The sequence below is a fragment of the Apus apus genome, chromosome 2, assembly GCF_020740795.1.
Source record: "Apus apus isolate bApuApu2 chromosome 2, bApuApu2.pri.cur, whole genome shotgun sequence".
NCBI lineage: Eukaryota > Metazoa > Chordata > Aves > Apodiformes > Apodidae > Apus > Apus apus.
The window spans coordinates 68,000,841-68,028,719 of record NC_067283.1 but is presented as its reverse complement, the minus strand read 5'-3'; the positions used below and the strand labels follow the sequence as shown (position 1 = coordinate 68,028,719).

Below are 27,879 nucleotides of genomic sequence, written 5' to 3'. Positions count from 1 at the left end.
AGCAGCAAGGTGAACTACATTAAGACCAGCCAGCTGAAAGTGAAGGATATTATGCTTCTGTGACCGCTACTCTCTCTGGCTTCTTACCACAGGAGTGTTCACAGAAAACAGAACAGACCAATAACAATGCACACAATGCAAAGCTTTAAAAAAAATATGGAGAAAGCCTATTTTATTATTTAGTTTCACTTTAAGTAATACTAGTTTAGAACACAGAAGAGAAACAAATTAAAATCTCTATTACTGGGGTAAAAAATCCCTGAGCTTACCTTGATACTGTTTCATTTCAGGTACAGAAGGGCTCTGCTGGACTTGGGGCATAGAATGACTGGGGGTATTAACATCTATTCTTTGCTCACCACATCTTACTAACACAACTTCAGGCAAGTTACCATCTCAGCTTTATCAGTGAAATGGAGATAGGATTTTTCTGCCTTATAGGCAAGACTAAGATTGATAAAATGGCTGAATGGCCAGGAGTTTTATATTAAATATTACAACTGATGTAAAGATTTTTAAACACATAAAGTGTAAAAGAAAAAAACCACAACCACACCAAAACCCATCCCCTTCCATTGACAAATTCTGAGATGCTACCTAACTATATCCATTTAATTGCTTCCCTGTCTTGTGAAGTTTACTTATTCCTTCCTGCTCTCCAGTGTATACATGCAATTCTATACCTCTTTTCAGAACAGTAAACAACTCAAAAAGTTTCCATGACTGAACGAACACGCAGTGGTCAAACATGCGAGAAGGGTTTGTTTGCGCCTGGGAGCACTGGAGGCAGAAAGTAACAATTAAGACAAAGCAGGTTAGTAAGGAAGGCACTTATTAAAGAAGAAAGAACATTTGCAATAATTTATTTCCTTTTCCTTTAGTTCTCAAAGGCAAGCAAGGGAGAATAGAGATTTTCTTGGAAGATGGAATGAGGTCAAGGAGTTAACTCATACATGTACTCATCAAGACCTTTCCAAAAATAAAGGAAAGTATAAAAGGAATTTTTTTTTTGTGGAGAAAAAGGGATTTAAAAGACTCATTCAGACAGTCATGACTGGCATGAAGCAGAAAATGTGGAATGTGACCAATCTGTAACAACAGTATGATGTCAGCCCTTAAATGCAGGAAAGGAATCCTGAAACAACCCATAGCGCATCAACACAGCATGTTAAAAAGGGAGTTAGGGAATCCAAAAGTAGGAAAGACAAGTATGGAAGTAAGGAAGATAAGCAGAAATCATGTGTGTCTAAGTTTTAGCTTAAAATGTTTGGTCAAATCACATGAGCAGTAAAACAAGATTAAGAAAAACAGTTTAATGCAGTATCAGGAAACACTGTAGGTTTAGTGGGGGCATTCAGAGCATTAGTTCTTCTACACTTTTATTCACATACAGGTATCTGAACAATCAGCAGTTTGATGATACTGAGGTACAGAAATACTGAAGAAATCCACTGCACAGTCAATTACTTCAGTATTCAAGTGTGCCAAACAAATGCAAAAATGTAATGTGAAAGCAACTGCAAACGCACTGATTTAGGAAAACAGCTCTCTTGGTCCTCCAAAGGAGGCACAAGTAGAGGGTGTGACAGAGGTAGATTGCTGGTGTCAATGGAGACCGTGGGCAACCGTAGATTTTAGTGTGAACCTTAATTTCATTACAATTAATTCTTATAGTTTTTTTCTGTAGAGCTGAGAAAGTTGTATAGCATAAGAATCAAGTAATTCACATATTTAGATAATAAAAGTTATGGTGACAGAACAAATGTGGTTTTTTTCTGTACTTTCATAATGCCTACTGTAAAGAATGATGGAGCCAACAAATGTAAACTGCGCAAGACATGATCAGCCTACGTAAGTAACATTAGGAAGGGTAAATCAACACCCCAACATAAGTGCTCTTAAATGAAAGATACAGAATTTACAGTTACTTTGTGGACAAGTCCTTATTCATCTTTCATAGGCAACACAAAACCAACATACATACACCGTACAGAAGATCCTAAAACAACATTTTGTAATAAGAACACTTGGAGGTTTGCAAGATTCTCTTACTTGCATGCACTATAAAGATTAAAAAACAACACCCAAAAACCAACCAAAGACCGCAAAGAGCAACTCACTGAAATGATGGTTTTCTTAATGTCTCAATGAAAACAGGAAATTGCACACACCATGACAGGTGGCAAATTATGAACTACTCTCACTTGCATGTGGCATTTTCTTTACCATGCTTATGTATTGTCCATTAGGAAGTACAAGACTCACACCTGTGAAAATAAAAATCTGACTCTTAATTTATGCTACTAACACTAAACCTACAGTGCTCATTTGTGTATAAAAATAACTTTGAAAGTACATTTGTAAAATGAAACGTATTTCTATAGTTATAAAAGAGAAAATGAATTTAAAAAAGAAATCAAAACTTCCCCTAATGTGTGCTCCATTAACTCAGTATGCAATAGAGAATAAATTAAAAGGAAAACTATTGTGAACAGTATGCTCTTCAAAGAGAGAAAACAGAGATAAAACTGGATTTTATAAACAGTTCAGCAACCTACACACTACATTTGAATTCTAGTCGGAAACTTTGGGAAAGTCTTCTCATCTGTTTATATAAAACAGATGTCAAACAAATTATATTTAATATGACTTTTTGCATGTTTGGTAGCTTTCACATAATTTGGTTTCCTGAAGTTCAATAAAGTTTAGTAACAGAGTTTACAGATGCCAAAACTGAGACTGAAAAATTCTCAAAACATTGCTCAAATGCTAATTACCAAGTTCCACCAAGGTAGCGAACAGAGCAGTAAATGTTCTGTAATTACCTTCTTTTCAATGGTTCAAAAACTGCCCCTCTTTTAAGCTTTATAGGTAACTTGACCTCACTGGACAGAGCAACTTCCTTTAGTGAAAAGAAGGCAAGAGAATATAAAAGTTGATAAATATGATGGGCAAAGAAATATGTATCAATCCCCTTGACTTGGTCAAATGCACTCTTGCATTAAATTTGAAATTGTAACACTTTTTCCTATCTTATCATAAAACTCTGGGTGCAACACAAAAACAGCCGTGGCAGGCCATCCTTTTCTTTCAACGTGTATTTGTTCCACAAATTCACATCCCTCTACCTTATTCCAGAACACAATCAACAATTCCAGCAGCAGCTGGAAATTTAAAAACCAAACTGTCACAGGGAATACATTCTGCTAACTTGGCATCACTAGGTGTACATGGGTTGAAAGGCTTTGCTGAGACACCAGAGCAGCTGGAGCACTGGAAACAGTGCGGTCACTCCTCTTATTTGTCCCATTCTGCTGACTATCTTCACATTTTATTTTATATCATACTTGATATGGCATATGCTAGCTACCAACCCAATAAGGAAAATTTAAGGCACATTTTCTGTCTGCACTTTGATTACAAGCTCCTTGGAGCAGCAATTCTAGTTAAGTGTCTGAAAAATATTTTGCCCGTTTTGAATACTGTCATAAACCAGTATTTTTGGCAGAAGGCAATTCTGTGAGATATTTCAATTCTTTGTACATTCTTCCTGACTATACAATCCTGCTATACAATTTACTTTTGTCTGAGTTGAAAGAACACACACCAAGATGCATCTAAGGGACACAACAACAAAAAAATCATGGTCACATGAGAACAATGAACTGTGACTAGTATTTTTAAGTGCTATTGTTAAATATATAAGATGAGAGAGACGGCAAGTGATTCAAAAGTAAGATGAATATGAAAGTAAGAGAGACAAATGGACTTAAGTCCTCCTAAATTCATGATGAAAATGACAGACTGGTAGTACATTGTCTCCTCCTGTCACTAAATAAAGAAAACTGTAATCTGTGCCCTAATCCTTTTAAGTTCATCACACGATCACACAAAGACTGACAAAATACGTATTTCAAATCCATTAGTGAATGCTGTTCTTCTTTACTCCATCGCTGAAAATGAAGAGTTTTGATGATACTCATTTAGAGGAGTCCCGTCTCTTTACAGCAGGATAACATGGAGGGTCATAGGCCTCTAAGAATGTTATATTCCACCACAGAAGAAGCAAATCACAGCTTCTTAAACCACTGTTTCAATCACGAATTTTCATTCTGTGTTCTCACCCTGCTCAGGCTGAAAAGCCCAGTGTCCCTTTCTAAAGGCATGAGTGTTGACTGAACAAACTTCACCTCATTTTTGTGCAAGCAATAATCAGAGTAACACCATAAGATTTTCATTAAAAAATCAATTATTACAATAAATACCAAGTTCCATTATTATCTAATCAATAACTTAAAAAAACCCAACATTTTTTATTTAAAATGAAAAAAAAGTGTCAAGATTTCTAAACCTTCCACCTTTAAAATTGCAATTTGGTCAACCAGTTGCTGATTAGGTTCCATTAAATGTTAATACAGTATTACATTTAAATTATCCCGCCTAGACAATTAACAAAAAACCACTAATCTCAGATCAGCCACATGGCCAATATTAAAATGTCCAAATTAGTCTCCTACTGTGTCCCACTTGGAGTGCAGCTTCTCAGCAGTTTGTCAGGAGCTGCTGTCCTTCATTGTCTGATATGACATCTGATAATGGCTCACAACACCTTTAACGATGAATTCAAGTGCTCTGAAGAAAGGGCTCACAAAAACGTGTATTTCTAGCAATCTGCAAGCAGACAATATGCCTTCGGCTCCTTTGGTTTTATTAACATTCCCTTTGGAAAGTGAATCAGTTGAAGACTGTTCTGATAAAATAGTAAGTCATAGTCTAGACAAGGCATAAACCACTGTCTATACAGTTTGCGACAACGTCCTTGTTTTTCTTTCTTCCACACTTTTTTTCCAAAGACCATGCAGTGAAGGCAGTTTGATTTTATCCATATTCTTACTGTAAACATTAAGAAATATACCAAGGACAACCAGCAAGCCCGACCACACGTACCTAAAGGAGGGGAGAAAAGGTTACTATTAGCGCTTACTCTGTGGCAATTATGTAACAGTATTTGTGTATTAAATAAAACTAAAGCCCCTAGATTAAGGAGAGTAGAGTGTAAGGAAAAAAAACATCCTACAAATTAGTGGACTCTGAGAAAGAATTTGCTTGAATCTTTTCATATTTCTACCCTTCCATGCTTCCTTTCCTGTCCTGACCAGAAAGGGCATTTATAATGAAATAATAACTACACAGTAGCTGTATTTCTTAATAAATAAAGTAGTCCTGAGAGGTTCTAGCATATTTTTCTTTCTAGGGTTATGAGAGCTATACTCTCTACTAATGGTCCAAAACCTGTTCTCACTCAATGCCTTATACATATACTTCCCAAAGTAAATATATTTTAATTTCAACTCTCCACTATTTTCAGCCTCAACTTTTTAGCTGGAGTAAATTCCGTTTAAGAATTTGGCTGTCAGCTTTCTTCTGAAATCTCAAATACATTTATAAATAGCAATAAAATTACTATTTTGTTTGAAAGCAAAAGCAATAGGATCGATGTAGCAAGTTAGTTGCATTTTTCCATGTAAGCTCTTCCTGGAAACTGAAAAAAAAAGGGAAGAAACACAAGCTCAAAAATCTTGCAATCTAATGTATCAAGGTAACAAAAGCTTGCAGTTATTTAAAAGGACTCACATCTGAGTTCATAAAGGGGGAAACCACACTGTAAAGGAGAAAATGCCTTCTTTTAGCCAAATATTCCTCCACAGAGAAAGTACCCAAACAATTTAAGTATCTTAAAACCTAGATATTATGTAAGATTTTTGTTTTAAAAATCAACCAAAAAACCCCAACAGCCAACAAACGGAATAGCTTGTCTTCCAGACCTTTAGAAAAAATGGAAACTATTTTCTCTAGCTTTATTAGCATCAACAAGCCAGTCAATATTTACACCAAATTGTCAACTTTTGTAGAAGATTTCAAATTAAAAGTGTTAAAGGCCGTATATGCTTAATTACTTTTGTTATATTTCCATTATCAGGAATATATTTTTTTATAAAATAGACAAATCCCATTTGTAACTATAAATACTTACTGGAATGTGAATGGCTTTGCAAAGAACAAAAAAGAAAGCACAATGGTCATTGCTTTTCTTCCGGTTGTCACTGCAGAGGAAAACAAATATTTACTTCTTTAAGACTTAAGGTACAGCAAAATAATACAATATAGCCTGCAATATCAGTAGATAAGTTCATGACAAAATTCAGTCTGGCTGAAACAATGATCATTGGTTGGTGCCAACACAGACTGCAGATGCCCTGGTTGAGTGCAAAACAGGACTAGAACCATATGCTACTTGAAACAAGTACATTCCAGCAGTAATATGAGCTCCAGTCACAGTATCTGCAGCAGAGAAACTTCCAGAACAGGACCTGCTATTTGACAACTTCATTACTTCATGCTAAGCAATTTACAGTATTTGAAAGCAACAAACAATCCCTGCAAATAACTGATGTCTAAACTAATTTGTTAAAGCAGAAATAGTATCTCTATTTGGATACACCAAATCTCTTGCAATTTCTACATTATGTTGTTACAGTTCAGTGGTGTTTTGGGATTTAAGTGGAATTAGATCAGCATCTTGCCATTCTTTTAAAGTTAACGAGAATTTACCTAACAGTGCTGAGAAATACAATTTTGGTTGGAAACCTAAGAGAACAAGGATGTCTGACTTCAACAATTATGCATTAGGAAGTTTTCTTCAAAACCATTGAGAGACCTTCTTCTATGTGTGATCATACCAGTAGAAAGAATCAAGGTAGGAAGAAGAGCTGAGAACTCAATACTGTTACCAACATGGAAGTCAAGTATCTGTTTGGGTTACTCTCAAAATACAGCTCAAACAATTATTTGATCCATTTTAATGCTATCTGCTGTGAACAAGAATACAGTATTTCTAGCTAATTGCATCCTGGGAAACCTACATAGTTTATCACTGAAACAAAATCAATAAATGAGTAAAAGTTAAAGAATTTTTTTTTTTTTTTTTAACAGTAACAATGCAGCCAAGTGTACCGGTTTAGCTATGGAGGTTAAGAGCTGAGAAGGTGTCACAGCATAGCACAAGTTCTGACTTAAGACAGTATTACTATCTGCACCTAAAGACTGTAACATATTGACAAAAGGAACCAATGATCACTGATATATTTTCACACTGCTACAGCTAATAAATCAAGTTTCGTTTTCCCCAGCTCTTCCCCACAAACAAATTTACTTGAAGGCATGTTTTGTAGTGGAAGAAACAGCTTTTATCTGCCCCCATCTTAACTTTTTAGTAATAATTTTCTTTACAATTTAAGAAATGTATGCATCTCAAAATCATTTTCTATTACATGAAAAATTAAAGGAGAATGAAAAAGAGAATTGAGTTTTAATTAGAAAACAGTTTACAGATGAATAATTTAAAAAATGGTTAAATTACTTCAGTTTTTCTAATTACGATTATTTCTGTTCTTTCCAATCAGTTATTAATTAAAATATTTATGTAACCATTTCCTTGTAAATTAAGTGCCTTTTCCTCTTTTTCCCAATTAAGTCTGATAATTTCTCATTCTGCTAATAGAAATACAATTTTCATTAAACTCTTTCACCCCACTCCCCCCCATGAAGGGGGAGGGTGGGTGAGGGGTGGGAGGGACAGTAATGAATGTGGTGTTCTTCCAAGGCACAATAAACATTTTCACATTGCTACAGGCAAGACAGAAAGGGCTCAAATCTTAGGACTGTCAAGGTCAAGCATAAGAAAACCTAGGGTTTGCCATTCCACAGAATTTTAAAGCATTTTTAGCACAGTAAGACTTCTTTCCTCTTTAAAAAAAAACATTTTTTAATATTTTTTTAATATAAAAAAGGGCTATTTTAACACATGAACTAACACTCTCATTGGGGCCAATTTCCAGTCAGGAGATGCACTGAACTTTGTTAAAACAGATGGGCTGCAGAGGTGCAGAGGCACCAATTAATAGGTATTCTCCCCTCCACTACTACAAATTAAGTAATGTATCACCTGACATAAAACAGCTCTTAGGGGTAGAGGGAAAAGGGAAAAGTAACTCCATGGCATCTTGCTACACCTTCCCCCACAAGTCCTTGTGACTAACGTTGGTAGTTTTAAGAAAAGGTAACCTGAGGAAGGAACAAACCTGGCATAATCACTCTTGACAGAATACTGCAAAGATTATTTAAATGCTAGAAGCAGCTAGATAACCAATGACTGATTTTTGAAAATACATTCAAGTTAAAATTTCAGTTTGGAAGCAATAGCCTTCTACACACAATTTTATGTTCTATAGCAATTGCGTAAAGAGTAATAATTTTAGGGACAGTCTTTTTTTCCAGATGACTGACTGCTCAACATGAAGAATATGTCCAGTTGCATATGGGATAAAGTCAAGTCTGAAAATCTATAAAGGATGAAAATACATAATGTTTGTCACTGCCTCTTGCTTCACATCCTCCTTTTCCTCAGCCATCTGGATCCACAGCTGAAGCATGTTTTAGCACAAATATGTCTGACTTGCATTTATTGCTAGGAAATTATTATATTATTAGGTGAGAACATCACATCATGGAAACTTTTTATTGGTGCATGAACTATCACAGAAGCACACAAGATGGCATTTGGTGACTTCCTTAGCCTGGAGAGGATTCCAGTAACTTTTGACATACTTTAGAGACATACATTGTTCCACAGTCACGTGAGATACACAAGTGAGCAGCCCAAATCTTTTCAAACTAATACGGATTGTTGTTCTTCATATTTGTTTCTTCTGATATGGTGGATATAGTCATATGTTGTCCTAAGTATTTAACAGAAAAGATGATCACGTCTGATTTTGTGGGAAAATTTACACTGGAAGGCTAGAAGATCTAAAAGACTAGACAGAGTCTGCTCCTGTCATAAACAACAGGCTTGCATCTCTCCTGTGAATTCACAGTTGCAATCCAGAGATAATACAGCAGCTCTCACACAGCCCACCAATGGTTTGTTTAGCTCAAATCTTGACTTCCAAAACTAATACACTCTTTATTCCACTCAGTTTAATAAAAGAACTGGGGAGACCATCACAGAAGTCAGGATTTGTTCCATTTCAGTTTATTCTGAACTGTGTCTGCGGTGTGCATTGCCACAGAAGCATTCCAATGAGAGTGTATGGACATTCAGAAGTTTCGGGACAGTACTTCACAGTGTTTCCAGCAATACTATTTGGTGGAAATCTCTATAAATTCTGTGCTTTGAGACTATAACACTGCCTACTATGCCTCACTGTAACATCCTTACTTTTCCTTCCGTGTTTCAAATATTACCCATCTTTTCCTTACACCTTGCTATCTATTTCCATTGCAATTCCTCTGTTTAGAACAGTGCTGTTTCTGGATTATAACACAGAACAGGCTATATGCACAAGATTACTTAATAGGCTCTTCAAGATTGAAACTGGCACAGAATGAATCAGGAAGCTCTCAAACACATACTGGTAGTGAAGACCCATGTTACACAAGCCATGATCAGTCAGCACAAAGAACAGGAAAAAGGCTAGAGTACAAGTAATTCTCAAAAGCTCTGTCCTAATAATTGAGGAGTACTTTTTTATACCAAAAGCAGTAAAGATATAAGTTGTTCATACCTGTTACAGCCAGAAGGGCACCAAATATTTTAATCAAAGCTAGAACAAAGGATATGCCAAAATATCCAGTCAGGGAGAAAAGGAATGCATAACCATAAGTCTGAACTGGATGCTGCAAGAGCAACAAAAAAAGCCTGTTAGGAAAATGTAACAAAAACCCTGAGGTATTGCAAAATGACATAACACTACAGACTTTAATCAGCTGCTTGAGCAGTAATAAGCTGTTCAACGATGCATTCATGCGAAGATCCTTGTTTAGATTTAGTTGAATTAATGGAAAAATAATAATGAAATTAGAAGTTCATAAATCTGGTCCTGTGATTTTGTTTAGTTTTTTTAAAAACATTACCCTATCTTACACATCAAAGACTATAACAACTTGCTTAATGTATAAATTTTACAAGTTAACCAGTTTACATGATGAAAATATAACTTTAGAGAACTGTTGAGATTTTCTGATCTGTACAGAGCAATGTTTCCCAATGAGATTCTTAACAGAAAAAAGGTAATCTTTACACCTACCTTTGAGCAAAATGTTACTGCAGGGCTTAATCCACTAGTGCACGTTAATCCAAATAAAATATACACAAAACCTATTGAATAGGAATACAAAACCTGGAATAGTTCAAGAAAAAATAATTACCAGGTGATACTACACATAAGGAGCTGAATTTGCAATATATGAAGATATTTTTACTAGGATATCTAAAGCTGAGGTACAGTGCAAAGTGAATTATAAGTGTTAGAGACAGTACTCCTACCCACAACTACAAAAAAAAAGTTTTGTAAGTGAGTAAGTTAATAATATACTGAAGTCAATGTTGACTGTGATAAATCCTTCAAATTAATTAATTCACAGCTTAAATAAAACTTCACACAACTATATAATTTAATAGTTTGAATAATATGTTAAACGTATTTCATTTTTTGCTACTTATCCTGCACAGCAAAGATCCACATTACGAATGTGGAAAGGGTGGCACATAATCACTATGAACTGCCAGAAGCGTCACGTAAGTGTCATCTGTGTCACTTCAGTTAACATTCAGGGTCCAACTGCATTATGGTTATAGGATACAAGATTTTAAAATATGACCAGCTCTGACCTAGTTCAGTACTCAGAACAGACTACACTCAGCGAAGAGGAAAGCTATTAATTTTGTCTGTACTCTTACTTAATTCATAGCTTTATACAGCAACAGAAGAACCTTCATCCTATCCTTTCCCATTCGGAGGCAACAAATAGAAGCTGCAACTGCTCATTCATACATCCTCCCCTGTAGTGGGAGGCATTCAGCTGTCTGGGCAACATTTAGTGGCCTTCTCTTATGGAAAACGGAGACAGTAAACAGAACCATTTATACACATTACTAGAAGAAGAGACTCATCTACTATGCTTTGAAAACTCAGTGTCAATTACAGGCCTACTTCTTTTGACACATTTCATCAATTATTTTCTTGTTATACTATCTCAATTATTTGCAAAAAATATATCTATTACCAATTGATAACAATGCCATGAGAGAACAGAACATTTATCACTGCTCTACAATAAGGGAGGATAAATATGTATCTCAAGGGCAAACTGCTTTCAAACTCTTAAAAAAACAATGGCCTGATGTTCAGAGTTCTTATTTTACAGCGTTGAGAAATGTAAAAGTGTGTTCTAGTTCTTAATTTGCCTCTGCATCCAGTTTTTCTCCCAAACTACATGAGGACCTCACTTTCCATAACTAGGAATGAGCACCACCTTGCTAGTTCTTTATTACGCAGTGCAATACAAGTCACTTCCTCAGAATCACACACAAGGCAAAATCGCACATAATCTTCCAGAGCAGTGGTTGCTATTTCAGCCACAAGACATCTATTCTCTTCAGAATTGCTTAATCCAGGGCAAATTCCAAATTCAGCTACAACACAGATACTGAGGATAACAAGATCCTTTACTATTGAATTTTATTTCCAGATCATTGCCCATTAAACATCATCTCTGATTCAGAAGATCTCTTATATTTCCTACCCCCAGTCTCAAGTCTAGAAAATTGATTTTTGACATTCTGCTTGTACTTCTGCACTGAATTCTCTGAACAAAATCCTGGAGTGTAATCTCTGGTCCTCAAAATAAAACAACCCTTATGTCCTTAATCAATACACCAATTCTCTACAAGTATTACGATTATACAATACAAAGAACAACTTTTGTTAGACTAATGCAGAATGAAAAGCAAAGTTCTGGGGATAACAGGAACTTCACAGGTAAATCAGTTAACAACTGCCAGATGACTGTTGGCAAGATGCAAATTGGGCATGAAAACAGTCTGTACTTTGTTCTGGATTTCATAGATTACAGCTAGAGAAGGCTGCCCTGGATCAGGTGAGCTCCACGTTCCTAAAATCTCTGCCCCCAGCAGCAGTCAACAATGAATACTGAAAAAAAGAGTACAAAACCCCCCCCAAGAATACAGTGACATTTTCAGGTATATTTTTCCACTTTCCAGAAACTTGCAGCTCAAACTTGAGCCAACCTAAATAAATTTCCCCCTTAAATGAAGCTACCTTCTAACTAATTTTTTCTCCATTTATGAAGCTATTCTCATAAATGAGAAACCAATTTCTAGTTTAATGTCAAATACATAGCAAATATGCAAATTATATTTTAATAATTCTTTTTTTTTTACTTATGCCATATGCAGACAATGTGTTATAATAGATTTTCTTGTATTTACTCAAGTTTACACAAAAATCTAACAAGTTTTGTCTTCAGACAAACACAATCAAACAAAAGTTTTGTCTAAAAGGAAAAAAAAGTCAGACTATATGAACTGATAATCTGAGTTCCAAGAAAGTATATTAAAAATACTGAGCAAGACTTTTTCAAAATTATGTATTTCACTGAATCAGGAACACACATATTGACCCCTTCTGAAAATGAGTTTTTTACTGATTTAAAAAGCTTCAAAAAAGGCTGCCTCTCAACTGCTAGCGCAGTCTAGAATTGGAAGTCTAGGAAATAAGAAAAGCAACATGTTCCATGTAACACATGGTCATCTATACTAAAACAGTAAATATTTTTCAGAGATCATACAGAAAACACTCCATTGATTTCACTGCTGCAGGGCAGACAAAGAAATTTTTGCTAGAAATGAGTATTTCTGTAGCTGAAATATATATATGAAGTTGCACACAGAAAGCAGCACCCCTGAAAGGTTAAAAAAGAAAGCAAAAAACCTGCAAAAGCCCCCAAACAAGCAAACAGAAACTCCCAGTAATAGTACACCAAGAGCTCTTTTTTATATATGCAAGAGAAAAGCAGAATAAATTTCACGTTTTGTCACTGTATGTCTTGTCTATGATAGAACATGTCATTTTAAAATTGCAAATCCGGTATTTACCATTTCTGAATTAGAACCATTGTGCAACTTCATAGCTTTTTCCTGTACATTTCCTATAACTGCATCTGCGCAGAGGGCAAGGGATATTAGGACCACACCTAATGTAAGAAACAAACAAACAAAAACCTGTTCAGAATACTTAGCAGCAAAGCAGAGTAGTGACAGAAACCACTCTGTACTTAATCCTGAAAAATATAATAATCTCAGGAATAGAAAAATAATCATAACCCCCTCTCTACATCATAGTCTAAATGTCAGCAAAACTATTTTATTATACTAGTATAAAGCAGTGCCCACCTCCACTCCCACTACCAGTTACCAGCTGAGCACTGTGAATCTCTAAGTTTGATAGGGACATCTGGACATTGCTATAAAGTCAGTGGTAGTTTTTGTACTAACAAGAGTGAATGTCAATTGCATTTATTTAGGTATTTTTAATGAAAATAAATAACCTGAGAACATACCCTTTTCAGTAGTTAATTCTACATTATTGTTTCCCAACAAAGGCAAACAGAAATATTAGATGTAATGGTAAAACAGATTCAAGAGGATTCACAGTGATAATCTTTCATTACTGAAATATTAATTTTTAAAAACTACTGTTCAGATACAAACCCCATGGTTATAGATTACCATATTTGTTCACAACACATACACTAGACAGTCAATAATGTAATCAGCTTTCTGATAACAGAAGGATGAGCTCTTTATCCATGCCAGTCACAATTCATTTCCCAACCTCCAAACCTCAATTCTTTCATGACTGCAGCAACTGTTCTATGTAATGATGCACACAGGCTGATACACCACTTTTCCCAAGTGTATACACGTTATACATGTGCCCACACGTTATAGAAGATATCAGCCATTAAAGTCACATTTACTCTTTGTTCTAGTCTTGGTTCCTTAAAACACTGTGTCAGGGAAGAATGAGGAGTGGAACACTAGGAACAAGCAGCGTTATATTTTCTTAATATTATGTTCTTACTGTCAGGTCTCAAAACAGGCATTGTGATGGACTAAATGGAGTGTAAGTTCTTGACACAAAAAAACCATCCTAGCTTCTAGAATTTTTGAATGGAAAGGTTTAACGTTTTTAGGACCAAAGAAGTTTAAGGTGGCATCTCCTTGGCAGACTTCTGGATGTATGTGAACTTCCATTTTACTATGAATTGAGACCAGTAACATTAACTAGTATCTAAAATATGAGTAACAATGGTTTCAAGAACTGGTCCTAAATTAGTTTTGAATGAAATTAAACCTGAAGGTCTTGCACGAACAAACTTGATTGAAATGCTACGTTACATTGTATTTTACACTATTAACATGATGCTTGAAATCTTTAAAATATTAACACTGCTTATACATTTATAAGTTATTGCATATTTACGTTAAGTTCCTCAACAATGCATTCTCACACTTGCAACCCCCAGCACACCAGTATTTTAGACTGGTCAGTTGTTTGGAGTTTACCTGCCTATTAAGACCACTTTAAACCTCCACATTTTACAAGCCTGCCACATGCAAGATCAGAAGCATAGTAGAGGCAGCTAACCAAGCGATACCATATTAACAACAGTGAAGCTAAGGACAAAACATCCCAGTCTGCAAAAGGCTAAACTGCACTTCTACAGTCTAGGATGGAGAAATTTGCATGTAATTGACATTTTTACTGTGTCTTCACTGAAAACAGTTTACTTCCACTTACACCTGTGATGCCAGAAAAATGCACATTCCCATAGCACCAATGTTTCAAGACTGTTTCCTCCTGCACACCCTTCTCTTTGGGTTTCCCTTGGAAGTGCTGTATTTATTATTCACATATATTATTCACAGCTACTCAAGATATCCACCACTACCTCTTCAATTTGATAATGCTTTGAGATCTTAGCACCGAATATGCCTCTTCCTTAGTTACAAACATGTACCTGTTCTGGCAGAAGAGAGTTTCTGTTTTCTTGGCTGACCTCTTTCATGTGTAAACAAAATCTGTGTAGATTCCTTTTTTGGCTCAGCAATATTGAGATTAGATTTAGCAGGAGGGGAAGGGGGAAGAAAAGCAAAAAAAGGACTTGTGAAATTGTTCATCCAGATATTATTTTACGTCTGCTCATGCTCCATTTTTATTATTTGCATCAGACAACTAAGATTATGTGTTCTAACTTCACAGCAGTTTTACTCTCTTAGAACAGTGAAATGTAAGCAATTTTGTTTTAAAAAAGTTCATAGAAGTTTTATGAAATCAAGGTAGAAATCATACTAGTTTGCACGGAAACAGTTCTGCATGAATGTGCATAAATCATTGGACTGAACTAAAAAAATTAACTGGGAAGTAAGTCAGAAGGAACATAAAACTGCAACTTTAGAAAACACTAATTCTGAAGTTTAACAGTTCCTGTGTCTAGTTTTGAAAGTCTTAATATCCTTAAATATTTTATTTCTCTGAAGATACCCTATGAAGATAAAAAAACTAAATTCTGCTTTTCCACTTCCAGTTCTCATTCTGTTATTTACATCAAAAAGTGTAATTACTCAAAAAAATATGCCATTTTCCAGTGAGCAAAGTTTTTAATAATTCTTATCACTGGTTTTACACTCCAGCAGCTATGGATTTCTGAAAAACCAAAAAAAATCAGTACATTTCTTGAAGGAAGGGACCACCTATCTCCATAATTCATCCAAGAAAAGGAAAAACCTCACCATTCCCATTATGAAAAGCTTCTTCTGGTTAAATTAAGTAAAATGGGAATAAAAGAAAACTGCTAAGAGGAAATAAAGAAATGCATAAAGAACCTTCTCAGAAGGTGAGTGGGAGAATTCTCAATCACCTTCTTAAGGGAAGATCCAGACTTTTGAATTCTAGTTCTATATTCTATTTTCACAAAACTGATTTCCTCCATATGGTAGTGCTCTAAGTAACCTTCACTACATACAGAATTGTTTGAAGCACTGAAAAGAAAATATAAAAAGACAACCCTGTTTATAAAATGTTTAATCTTGCGTTTTGCAGATCTTTTGAGGGTGTCATGACTTTGCTACCTTTGCTGCACTTTACCCTATCCTATTCAGTTGAAGACTCAACTCTACAAATTATTTCAGAACAAAGTCATAGCCTATATTTAAAACCATTCAAATTTTACAAAAGGAATATACGAACATGTGAATGCACTTAGAGGCCATTGTCAAAAGTAGGTGTCATGGTAACATATATCTATAAACCAGAAACAACAGGATATAATTACATTCATGACAATATCATGCTGTACTCAAAATGTTTTTTTTTTTCCAAAGCCACCCAATTACACCACACATCAGCATATTAAATGCACAGCAGGTTATATACTTCAGATTTTTGTGATTTCTTCCTCTACCAGTAGCACTAAAATTACATTAAAAGGCATCATAATTAATTATGAGCAAGGCAGAAGACACATAAAATTTAGACAACATCACAAATTGATCATTACCAACATTAGATGAAATACTTTTGTGAGGACAAACTATATCTTCCTCAAACCCAAATATTAATTATTATTTTTAAGAACAAAACTTCTAAATTAGTGCTTCCACTATTAAGAAATAAAGGTTTCACACTGAATGTCTGGCATAACAGTTGTTGTAACTCTTCTCAGAATTTCAAAAGAATATACTAGAAGTTGAATATTCAATTTTTGTCAAGGTTCAGCATTAATCCAAACACAGGCCAAGTAAATAACATGGATTTTATGAATAACCAATTCTCCCTTGTCATTTGAGAAAGAAACTCAACTAAGCTTTTAAACCCAAGCAGGTTAAAATCTTTTCTGTGCTTTTTATTTTACACAGTTGAAGTGCTAGGGCTTGGATATTAGGCCCAAGCCAGAGTTGACCTATAATAAACCTTGTATATTTTATAGTTATTAACCTTTATAGTTATTAACTTTGGTGCTATAATTATTAGTTTAAACTACCACTCACAAACTGCTTATGTTGAACATAACCCAGGTATTTCAGGATCTTCTGTGCTTAACCACTAGCTCTGTGCTTAACCACTAGCGCAGGTATTTTAGGCCAATGGTGATGGAAGTGTCTAGAAACTCTTGTGTAACTGTATGCAATAGACTATTAAAACATAGCTTATGCTGGTAACATGTCTAGGCAAGATATTTTAGGGAAACCCCACCAACTGTAGTCTAGGCTCTGACCAAGCCCTGGTCTCAGTTGGTCGGGGGGAGTACCACCAGATGTTTCTGCACAAGTCATTCTGACTTGCTGATTTGGCACAATAAAGCTGGGAGTCTCTTGCAGCGAGCTTTGGAGACCTCACCTACGAGTGGACAAACCATGTAGGATTCCCCAGTTGCTGGGAAGGGGTCTCCAGATCCTCGCACCTACTGGGGCTCCCCAGCAACTGCAGATCTGGATGATAATAACATATTAAGGGCAACTGGTGATATATCTTCCTTAATCACTAGAGCTGCTTTCTGTGTCATAATGATTAGATGCATTGCCATGTTTAGTTTCAACTTTGCTGTAAGTATTTTAGCTTTGTTGTATTTTCTTTAATGGATATCGTGTGTTTTTTGTGGTTGCTGTACAATTTTTAACCTTAGCCAGTAAAAATAAACTAACTTCCTTGATTGGACATCTGTGTCCTTTCTGCTGTCCCTGCCCCTTTGGTAAAGCATAAGTTGGCAAAACCACAGCATAGAAAAGTTAGAATGGTGCACACCAACTAGGAACTACAGCAAGCCTCAGTGAAACTGTAAATTAATATGAAATAAATGGTTCTGAAATACTTAGAATAAAGGCCTCTTCTGCCACACATAAAATTCTGCTAGTGCAAAGCTACAATGAAACCTACATGTTCTAAAGGATACCTGAAGGCACTTCACTAAGAACTCTCAAAATTTCTACGGAATGCTCTTTGTAGGAAAAAAACAAGCATTGTTTTAAACTCTAAAATATATCTTTACCTGTCAAGTTGAAGTTTGGTGCAACTGTACTGTCAGCTAAAGTAAACCATATTAATCCAAGGCTCATACAAAGGGCAGCAGACACATCTGCAATATTATAACGTTTTCCTACAAAAGCAACACAAACAACATGAATGGGCTTGTTAACACTCTCAATCTCAAGTTTATCCTCTTTAGTAGGCTAGAAGGCAAAGGAAAAACTGTTCCAATGTCATTCTTTTACTTAAGCTGAAGACTTCATGCTCTGGCCTTTCATAACTGAAATTAGCTTTTTCTACAACAGCAGCTCCTAAAATGCAGGAGGATCATAATAGGTAGTATCCGATTCTTGTGGTCAGTTTTAGTTTTACTCCTAATGACATAAAGCACATAAAGCACCACCTCAGCAACTTCAGGACGGCTTTTCTTAAGATTTTTCCCTTATGCAAGACATGACAGAAGTCAAATAATTTGGGTACTTTTAGAACCCTACATTGTCTTTTAGTTTGGGAGAGAGAGGATGTGAAGCGGGAGTGGAGAAAGAAAGAGAGTAAGGAAATTTAAAGGCAGAAGTTAGTACTGTTTAGAATAAAATATTCCTTTCCCAGAAGCTGTACTTTCAATACAAGCTTCCAAGGGAACTTTGTCAATCAGAAAATGTGAACTGATTAAAAAAACCCAAACAAACAAACAAAAAAATCTCAGCTTCGAAGAATAAAATACTACTACAGTACAATATGAAGTTTCACAAAGCTTTAAGGGAATACCAGTCTCTCTGCATTAAAATGATAAAAAATTACTCCTAGTAAAAGGTTATCACTATGCATGCATGTGTGTATGTAAACTTTAACCTACTCTCTATTGCAATTAGAAGAACAGAATTAACTACAGAAACATAAATATACCATTTGAGATTCTGTTCAATAACACTTGACCATGCAGAATTTTCCTGACTTAATGAATCCTTGTGCAGTGAACAAATATAAACTTCTATAACATACCTAAGTCTTTTAATCCAGCAATTCTGAAGTACATTTATTCACACAACTATGGCCTTTATGTGTGATTGTCCACACCCTCTTTTCTGTTCTTGGAATATGAACTATGACTTTAAGACATGTAAAGTCAGGTGTATTTCTGATTAAACACTTTTTTAAAAAAATAGGAATTTTATTTAGGAATTTAGGATTCAAGCTTTCTACCAAAGAGTAAGGGATTTCCTCACAAATCATAGCTGGTTTTTTTTTCCATTTTAGTACTGAAAAAGTTTCATTTATGAACTGATTTGGTTTAGAAAACAAAGTTACGTCACTTAACATTTAAGAAAGCTGGCATAAAAATTAAGTTTTGCAAGTGAGCTGTACAACTTCTTTTTTACCGCATTTTCTAAGATTCTTCAGAGATTCAAATTTTTCCTCCTATAGGAAAAAATGCTACCTGCTCCTCTTTGTGCAAGAACCCCAGTGGAATTAACAGTGTGCAGGTTTCCACACATGACTGCCTCCCAAAGGAACAACAACAAAAAAATTCTTATAGCAAGACTAACACTTACCTTGTATAAAAACCCCGCCTATCATAACTGGAATCAGCTTACAGCACTTGAAGATGACTTGAGTAGGGTAATTCAGATATCCTAAAGAAGTATTTGACAAACCCATAGTCCCCACTGTTAAAAATGCTATTATCATGTAGGTCTTGCCAGGAATTCTACAAAATATAAATACAGACACCTTGGTATTACAGACTCATCTAGAGATTTCGCTTGGAAAATTTAGATAAAAGAATATGTTTGTAATACAATTTGACCACCTTTCTCACTCAATTCCATTCCATAATAGACATTTAAAAATGCACACAGATTACTGGTTTCAAAATAAATGTATTTCAATTACTGCTAATAAAAAGCATTCAAATACAAGACAATAAAAACTTCATGGCTCATGAAGCTTTCAAGCAGTAATTCTTTAACTGCCTTCTGAGAAGGGGTATTATTCACAAAAGAATAAAGACAAAGATTTCAGGCTATTTGTCAAAGGAAACACAGAAGGTTGGTATACCAAGATATGCTGAATCTTAGTTCAGTCAAGGTCATTCTGTCAATTTATGTGGTGAATTTTTCACATGAACATTGACATTTTTAGAATTAAAAAAGTTGAAAAATGCACCATTGTTTTATAAAACACAACAGAAGTATGAGAAATGATTCAGTATCATGAACAGAGCAGCTCATTGAACGTTTTCAGATGTATTGTTTGAAATGCGATGAAATCATCACCTGACAAGATCCAACAGTAATTTTTAGCAATCAGTGCACTCACTTTGTGAAGTGATATTTTACAGTTAATTTACAGTTATTGTTGTGCATATGTTCAGCTACTTTTTATGCATATTCAGTGCACATGAAACCATATGAGATGTCTTCTTGTAACCCTGTCTTACCCATAACTCATTAGATGATGCAGGCATACTCTGAGGCATGCAAGAGAATTTTCAAGAAACAGAGAGTTCAGTATGAAAAATAGGAAATAGATTTCCTAATGTCTTCAAGATGATGACTATGTTATAGAAAATGAAATGTAAAATATATCTAAGATCTACATTTCCAACATAACTTATTTACAGGGTCATGTTCTATAAACATTACCAACTATATGGCAATCAAAACCTAAATACTAGTTACAGAACACCCAAAAGGTAACTACATCTCAAAAAGGCAGATAACTTGAAATACAAGCTGCCAGTGTTTGAAATAAAATTAATGATTTATCAAAGTTACTTTTTTTGGCTAGAAAATAATTCTATTACATAAAATCAGTATATGCAAAATCAGCAAGGGATGACTAAGGTAAGAAAAACTAGTTAAACTCAACCAGGATATAATGCTTTAAGGGAATTTTTAAAATTCACGTACACCACAACAGCCTCTATTCAAGCTTTGAGAGGGTCTCAATATACAGTTTGCAGAGGCTGCAGTTGAGAGGGAAGCCACAGAATGGCCACACTGAGTCAGATCCAACTATGCCATGTATATAGGATTCAAGACAGCAACAATCTCCTTGATGAAAAAACATACTAATTTCATGGCAGGGTGTTACGAGTGCTATCTTAAATGAACAACGCAAAACCTAAGTGCATCCTATGAAGCAAATCTCCACAGCCACATGGCAAACCAAGAGCAGCCTTGTGACACTCTCCAAGATGCATAGCATGTTAGATGAACCTCTTGGTGAGGGGGTCCCAAGGTTTGAGGAAAAGGTATTCAGTGAGTGATGGCTTCAAGTGCTGTGAAGTGCAGCAGCCCTAATCTAGATGTGATAATCCCAAGCAACAGTCAGTCTGTATGGGCTGCCTTAAGGATAGGATATGCTCTGCCACTGGGACAAAGTGACAGTAGAGTCAACAAGATAGACTTGTAAGTCTGAAATCTAAGTGGGTGTTTATCAAACATTTTCTAACATCATGCTGTAAATTCCCATTATTTTAACTACAGAACTTCTAGTTTTGTAGTTACCAATGCCTCACAGTTCAAACAAAATAAGTTAAATTTACAATTAATATCAAATGTTTCCAATTTGATGAACAGTGGGTAGAATGCTTTAAAAAACACATACCTTCTCCTTTTGTCCTGAATCAACTGCAATTCTATTAGTCCAAAAATCGAATAAAATCCAAACTGCACTAAAGTGAGGTACCAACCAAAGGGTTTAAAACCTTCCACTGAAAAAATCAATTCCTATAAAAACAAAAAACCCCACAAAGGTCACATACATGCACTAAAATATTAAATCAAAACAAAATCAAGAGTTGTTTTTTTTCTTCATTTACTTCCAAATCTAGCCTTTGCAGCTGCTGGGTATTAACTAGAACTTACTTGCCACATGTAACTTGCAAAGTATTGAAAAAGACAATTTAGATTCTCCAAAATGCAATGAGAAAATTTACTGCTGGTGTAAATCCACTGAAATTAATGGATCGATTCATCAGGGGAATACATTTGATCCATTAATATTAATATGAAATTATAGATGGTTTCCTGCCTGCTTTTCAGTTGGTTTTCAGTTAATTTACTTCAGCAGACTGTTTTTATCCAGAATTTATAAATGCCACACAAACTTTCTCTTTACTGGTAATTTTAATCTCTTGGGAATATACACCTAATATTTTGAGTGCCTATATTAAATGCCACTTATAAACATAGAAATCTGCAAGCTATGGGAACATTTAAAACCAGAGCAGCTTGTTACAGAGAAGTATATGCACTGCATAAAGAAATATGTAGATGAGTCAGTTTTAGAAACAAAAGGATACCTAAAATTTTCCTTTTGAGATTCTACTTTCCATTACGAAGAACTAACACTTCAGAAGTACCTTTATTTTAACAAACTTCCCAACCATTTAAGAAAATTGCATTGGAAACGTGATTTTTAATTATCAACTTTTAAAATCACTGCTTTATTGAGAAGACTCACTGAACTTCAAAAATTTTAAGTAAAGGAGCAGAACTGTAGCTGCTCAAGGGAAAAAAGAGAAAAGGTTAGCAGGAAATGTTTAACTAATACAGCGTAAACATTATGCCTCTGCTTAACAAATAACCACAGTACATGTTTCAACTCTGTCCTGAATGGACAGCAGAGAGAACAGACTACTAACGCTGTACGGCACTCAGGGAACTCAAGGAGATCTAAAGTTCAATCAAGTTTTTATGGTTCTATAATTTGTTTTCAGAAGACTATCAAATCACATTTTAAAAATACAAGTTCAAAACAATACTGGAAGGTGTATCTTGCATGTAGAAGATCAAGTTATCAACGTCCAACTGAATCAAAACTTGTAGGCATGTGAACTATAATAGAATCTTTCATTATACAATTACTTACTGCTCTTGAATTCTGAAAGTATGACTTTGCAATCAATATCCATTTTAGATGTCTATATGTATTAAAATACACACTGTATTACTATGCTATGGAAATAAAAGGGCTAGGAGGAATTGACCTAAGACACAAGTTCATAGCATTTACCTGTAAATATCCATAGATTAGATAAAACATAAAAACTCCAGAAACACAGATGAAAAACTGAGTAGGTTTCTTAAATTTGCTGAGATTCATGCCAAGAACTATAACATCATCTACTGATTTGATATGAGGAGACATAGTTTGAGATTTGGAAGGTACACTGATGGAAATGTATTTTCTGGATGAAGTGAATTTCAGATCCATGATTCCTAGTTTGCTGCATTCGGTGCTATTGTTATCTTCCCTCCGCTCTTCTGAGTGTCCTTTGTCTGAAAGCTGAAAGAAATGCTAAAGTCAGATAAGACATAACATACAGCCTTCCAACAGTAACAGTAAACAAATGTGACATTTATATGGAACATAAAAAGCTTTAATAGTTTTGACGTATTGTTTTATTTATGAATTTTATTTAACTTTGATGATATCCAAAGTTAACACAAGTTAATATCAGACCAACAACACTTCATCAAGGCACTTTTGCTTCATATGGGAAGTGGTACTCCTACACTAAAAAAAAAACAAACAAAGAAATAAATGCCAAAACACTGGCAACAGAAAACCAGCTTCAGTTTCACAATAGCTCAAACTAGTTCTTTTTGGCCAATACTCACAGGAGAGACTAGGAAAGAAGTGATCCCCATGATCAAATCACAATGAAAGAACTGGTACTGAAGCACTGTGGTTCTGTTTATTTTACTTCATTTTCACAGTGAAATATACCAGACTAGTCCACTACATGGGAAGCCCTGCTAAAACCACAGATTTAAGCCTATGATTGGTTACAAGTGTTCAACTGGAAGAGGTTATTCCCACATTCTCACATTCATTCATGATTTCTCACACACTTCTGAGGGAAAGAACATGAAGATGGAAACAAGAAGATTAAGAAGATAGTTTCAGAAATTAGATTGGTTATCTGATGAGGTCTATGGTATGGTAAACCCTTTAATATTAACCACATGCAGCCATCTCCACATGTAATAGGAAACAAAATTGGATAACTGAAGCCTGGAGAAGGAATTTAGCAGCTTAATAGATTGACAGGCAAGTAATTCTTTTCTCCAGCTCAGCAGAGAGTATATGTTTGAAGCTTTTTTTTTCCTTTTTCTTTTTAGCCTCAAGATCAACAAACTGGTCAGTCAGTTGTCCCAAGATTCTTAAGTGTAGGTCAGCATCTAGTTCAGGAAGCAGACAGTAATTAAACTTTGTTTGTCTCAACTATGTAGTGGTTTGTTTTCCCCAGCTCAAAAATACATCTCCTCATGACGTGTATGACAAACGCTTTTCCCGCTGATTTTAAACGGAAAATGGGCAAGGATATAAAAGCTACATCATGCAATAAATGTAGTAAACGTTATCTGTATGTACATTGGTAATTTATGACACAATATAAGAAATTACAAGTTTAGCTGAAAAATTAAGCATTAGTAGAAAACTTGCAATGTGGTTATCCTTCCTTTTTTGATATAACCTACTATCAGTTTTGAACAAGATTCCTATCAAAGTTCTGAGCCCCAAAACCACCAAACCACAACCACACACCCCACAAAACCACCAACACACAACCCCAAAAAATCCACGCCCACTAGAGCATGCCCTTAAGTGCCACACCGACACGTTTCCTGAGTACCTTCAGGGATGGTGACTCCACCACCTCCCCAGGCTGCCTGTTCCACTGTCTGACTACTCTTTCAGTAAAGAAATACTTCCTAATATCTAGTCTAAACCTCTCCTGCTGCAATTTCAGGCTGTTTCTTCAAATTTGGGACTCCCAAGTTCAAGTCCAAGGAACAAATCACCACGAAGGAAAGACTTTATACTTAGAAATCTATCCACTGCTAACATCTTAGCTGAACTTGTATTTCACTGGTGCCTGTTCAGATCTTTCCTGTCCAGTGTACACTTACTCTTGATAAGTACACAGCATTTGTTAATGTCACACTTTCTCAGCAGGAACAAGAGCTGCAGAAGTAATCTGAGCCTCATTTGTTACCTAAGCTGAAACACAGAAAATGACATATGCTCAACAGAAGACACAGCCATGTACTGTCACATGAGCTTCAAGAGCCCAAAAATGCAGTGAATTATACAATACATAGTTTTCTACTTACACTTTCCACTCTGGCCACTAATTCAGGTATTATTTGTGTAATACCTGTGTTAAGAGTCAGAAGAAGTAGAAGTAAAGGAAAAAAGAAACAGTAACAAGTGTATTTAGGAATTGGGTCTGACTGGGACAGAGTTAATTTTCCTCACAGCAGTTTGTATGATGCTGTGTTTTAGATTTGTGACCAAAACTATACTGATAATAACAAATGTTTTAGCTATTGCTGAGCCCAGCTGGCACAGCATCAAGGCCTTTTCCATTTCTCCCTCTGCTCCCCCCTCAGTGAACAGACTGGGATGTCTGGAAGATGGTGGGAGAGGGCACAACCAGATATATGACCCAAATTAATGAGAGATATTCCATGCTATAAAGCATCATGCTCAGCAATAAAAAGCAAGAGGAGGGGTTTTAAGGAGGATAGCCGTATTTTGCTCAGGAACTGGCTGGGCATCGGTCCATTTGTGGGAGGAGCAATTGTCTTTACATCAACAGTTTTTTCCGTATCTCTCCACTTTTTCTCCACTTCTTAAACATTTTTTATCTCAACCCATAGGTTTTCTTGCTTGTGCTTTTCCTTTCCTGTTCCCAGTCCCTCTGGGAACTGAGGGGAAAAGCAAGCAAGCAGCTGTGTAGTGCTTAGCTGCCTACTGGCCTTAAACCACACCACAATTAACACATTTTTTCCAATCTTCAACTATTTATACTCTAAATATTTCCTCAGGAACATCATCAGTTTTCACAATCTGTCCATTTAATTTCTTGCAGATTATTGAGTATACCACTAAAGCAGTAACAACACAGTCTAGTCATGCCCAAGGCCATCCATAAGATGATGCACAGTAATTGTTTTTTCTCTATTATTTTCTAAAGGGAACAAAATTTACCATGTTCAAGAAATGTTTCAAGTAAGTGTATGTATCCATTTGAAACTGTCTTCACCAAGTAATTTGGTTACCAAGAGTGACAGAGCTCTTCTGAAGCCCACTGTGAATTCTCAAACTTAATTTTGCTAAAATATAAAAAATGCTGTTCATCCTCCTCTCACCCAAATCCCTCAAGCAACTGATTCATTTTTTGAACATGCAACAAAAGTCTGTTTTATTAAGAGTCAAGTGGCATATGAGCTGCCCTCAGATGTGTAAAGTAGCATACTCTTCTCCGTTTTCTTTTCTCCTGTGTGTAAAAATGTAAGCAGCACATTATTTAGATCAAAGACTCTTTTCTCCTTCCCCTTTGCAAAAAAAAGCTCCATGCCAAGCAACATTTTAACCTAGCAGACACGCGAAATAGAGTGATTATTGTACAAAAAGAAACCCCCAGAAAATAAAAAGCCAATGAACAAATAATTAGAAAAGCAACATTTCTTTGGCCTCCAAAAAGTTAACGACTTGTACCAGGCATGGCAAAAACATTACAAGGAGCTGGGGCTTTTTTATTCAATCCTGTGGGACAACCATTAAAAAGGGTCATTTTGGCAGAAAGTAAGGTCTCCGTATTCCCAGAAAAAAATCACTCGCAAGAGCCATTCCACACTGGCCCTGGCCAAGATCCATTTCCTTGGGAGCCAATTCCATGAATGCTCGGTGGCAGGACAGCAGCTGGCACCGTAACAGGGATGCTGTCGACCAGTACGACCCTTGGAGCTCTCCTCCTGCCTCCTCCTCGCCTGAGCCCAGCCCTCCGCCAGCCGAGCGGCCGGGGCCTGGCCCATGCCACACCCCGAGGCCAGGAGAGACGTGGCTCTGTCCTAGCACCTGCCAGCCGCCTCGGGCAGGGCTGGGACCGAGCCTCCCAGGCACCAACAGCCGCCACGCCTAGCTCCTCCCCCGGGGGGACGGGACGCCTCGCCGCCCGCGAGGCCCCAAGGGCTCACGGCCGCAGGACGCCGCCCGCTCCGGCCAGCCTCAACCCTCCTGCGAGCCACAACCAGAACCCGACCCCTCTTGCCCCTGCTCCCCCTGCCCCCGCCCGGGCCCCCGCGCTCCTCACCGTCGCCTCCATGGCCCCCCGGGAGACACTGCCCAGGAAGCGAACCCCGCCTCCTCCCCACCGGCCCCCGCTGCGTGCGGGCCGGGCGGCCCCGCCCCGTACCTGTGTGGCGGGAGAGGAGGGGAGGGGCGCGGCGGCGGCGGCGGCGGCAGCAGCGGCCCAACCGGCCTCCTCCTCCTCCTCGCGCGGCGCCAACCGCCGCTCCAGCGCTCCCTCCGGCCGCGCGCCCGGCCGGAAGGGGCGGCGGGGATGCTGGGGCCTGGCGCGAGCACCGAGCGCGTCGAGGGCGGCGCGCCACTCGCTCGGCCTGCCGCTCGCTCGGCCTGGGAGGGCGCGCTGGGGGCGGGGCCTCTCCCTTCAGAGCCGCCCAGCCCGGCGGTGGCTGGAGTGGGGGGGGCGGGGGCGCTGCTCCTCTTCCCCGCCTGCAGCCGCCCCTGAGGCGGGGGGGTGGGCTCGTACGGCTGTCCCGAGGCGGTTGGTGCCCGGGGGATAGACCCGCTCCGCCGAGGGCACGAGCGGGGTGCCGGTCTGTTTGCCGGTCTCTCTGCCGGTGTGGGGGAGGCAGGAGCCAGGGTTCCTTCCCCCCCGCGGGGCTGTTGGCCGCCCCCGCGGAGGGTTCGAGGAGCGGCGCCCTGGGGAGGGGGGGCTCCAACCGCCCGCCCGCCCGCGCGCGCGCCGGCAGCCGTTGGTCGGGGGCTGCCTCAGGCAGCGGGACGGGCGGGAGCGCCCCGGGAGGAAGCCCCGGGGAGAGGCGGCTGCGTGTTGGCGGGGCGCGGACCGCCTGGGAAGGGCTCGGGAGCCCCGCCGGGAAGT

At 37.4% G+C, this 27,879-nt stretch overlaps 1 protein-coding gene across 5 annotated transcripts; it reads right to left on the bottom strand.

The window, feature by feature from the left end:
- Nucleotides 1–144: 144 nt before the first annotated feature.
- Nucleotides 145–27,296, bottom strand: SLC35B3 (solute carrier family 35 member B3). Of its 5 annotated transcripts, XM_051609949.1 has the most exons (11): nucleotides 27,067–27,092; nucleotides 22,974–23,246; nucleotides 21,564–21,685; nucleotides 19,505–19,659; nucleotides 17,974–18,081; nucleotides 13,019–13,116; nucleotides 10,149–10,241; nucleotides 9,627–9,738; nucleotides 6,035–6,104; nucleotides 5,635–5,662; nucleotides 145–4,947 (listed from the first exon to the last, which is right to left on the bottom strand). In XM_051609949.1, the coding sequence occupies exons 1-11, from the start codon at nucleotides 27,076–27,078 to the stop codon at nucleotides 4,903–4,905; spliced, it is 1,116 nt and encodes a 371-aa protein (XP_051465909.1). In that variant the 5' UTR covers nucleotides 27,079–27,092; the 3' UTR covers nucleotides 145–4,902. The 5 variants fall into 5 exon arrangements, with proteins under 5 accessions (XP_051465909.1, XP_051465912.1, XP_051465908.1 ...); XM_051609952.1 differs by lacking the exons at nucleotides 5,635–5,662; nucleotides 27,067–27,092 and adding an exon at nucleotides 27,169–27,296; XM_051609948.1 differs by lacking the exon at nucleotides 5,635–5,662.
- Nucleotides 27,297–27,879: the final 583 nt, after the last annotated feature.

Bases quoted from the DNA above. Each gene is read 5' to 3' on its own strand.
- SLC35B3 (XM_051609948.1), bottom strand. The intron at 9,739-10,148 runs GTAGGTGTAAAG...TTGCTCTTGCAG, and splicing joins CAGTAACATTTTGCTCAAAG to CATCCAGTTCAGACTTATGG. The intron at 6,105-9,626 runs GTATGAACAACT...TTTCCTCTGCAG, and splicing joins TGCCCTTCTGGCTGTAACAG to TGACAACCGGAAGAAAAGCA.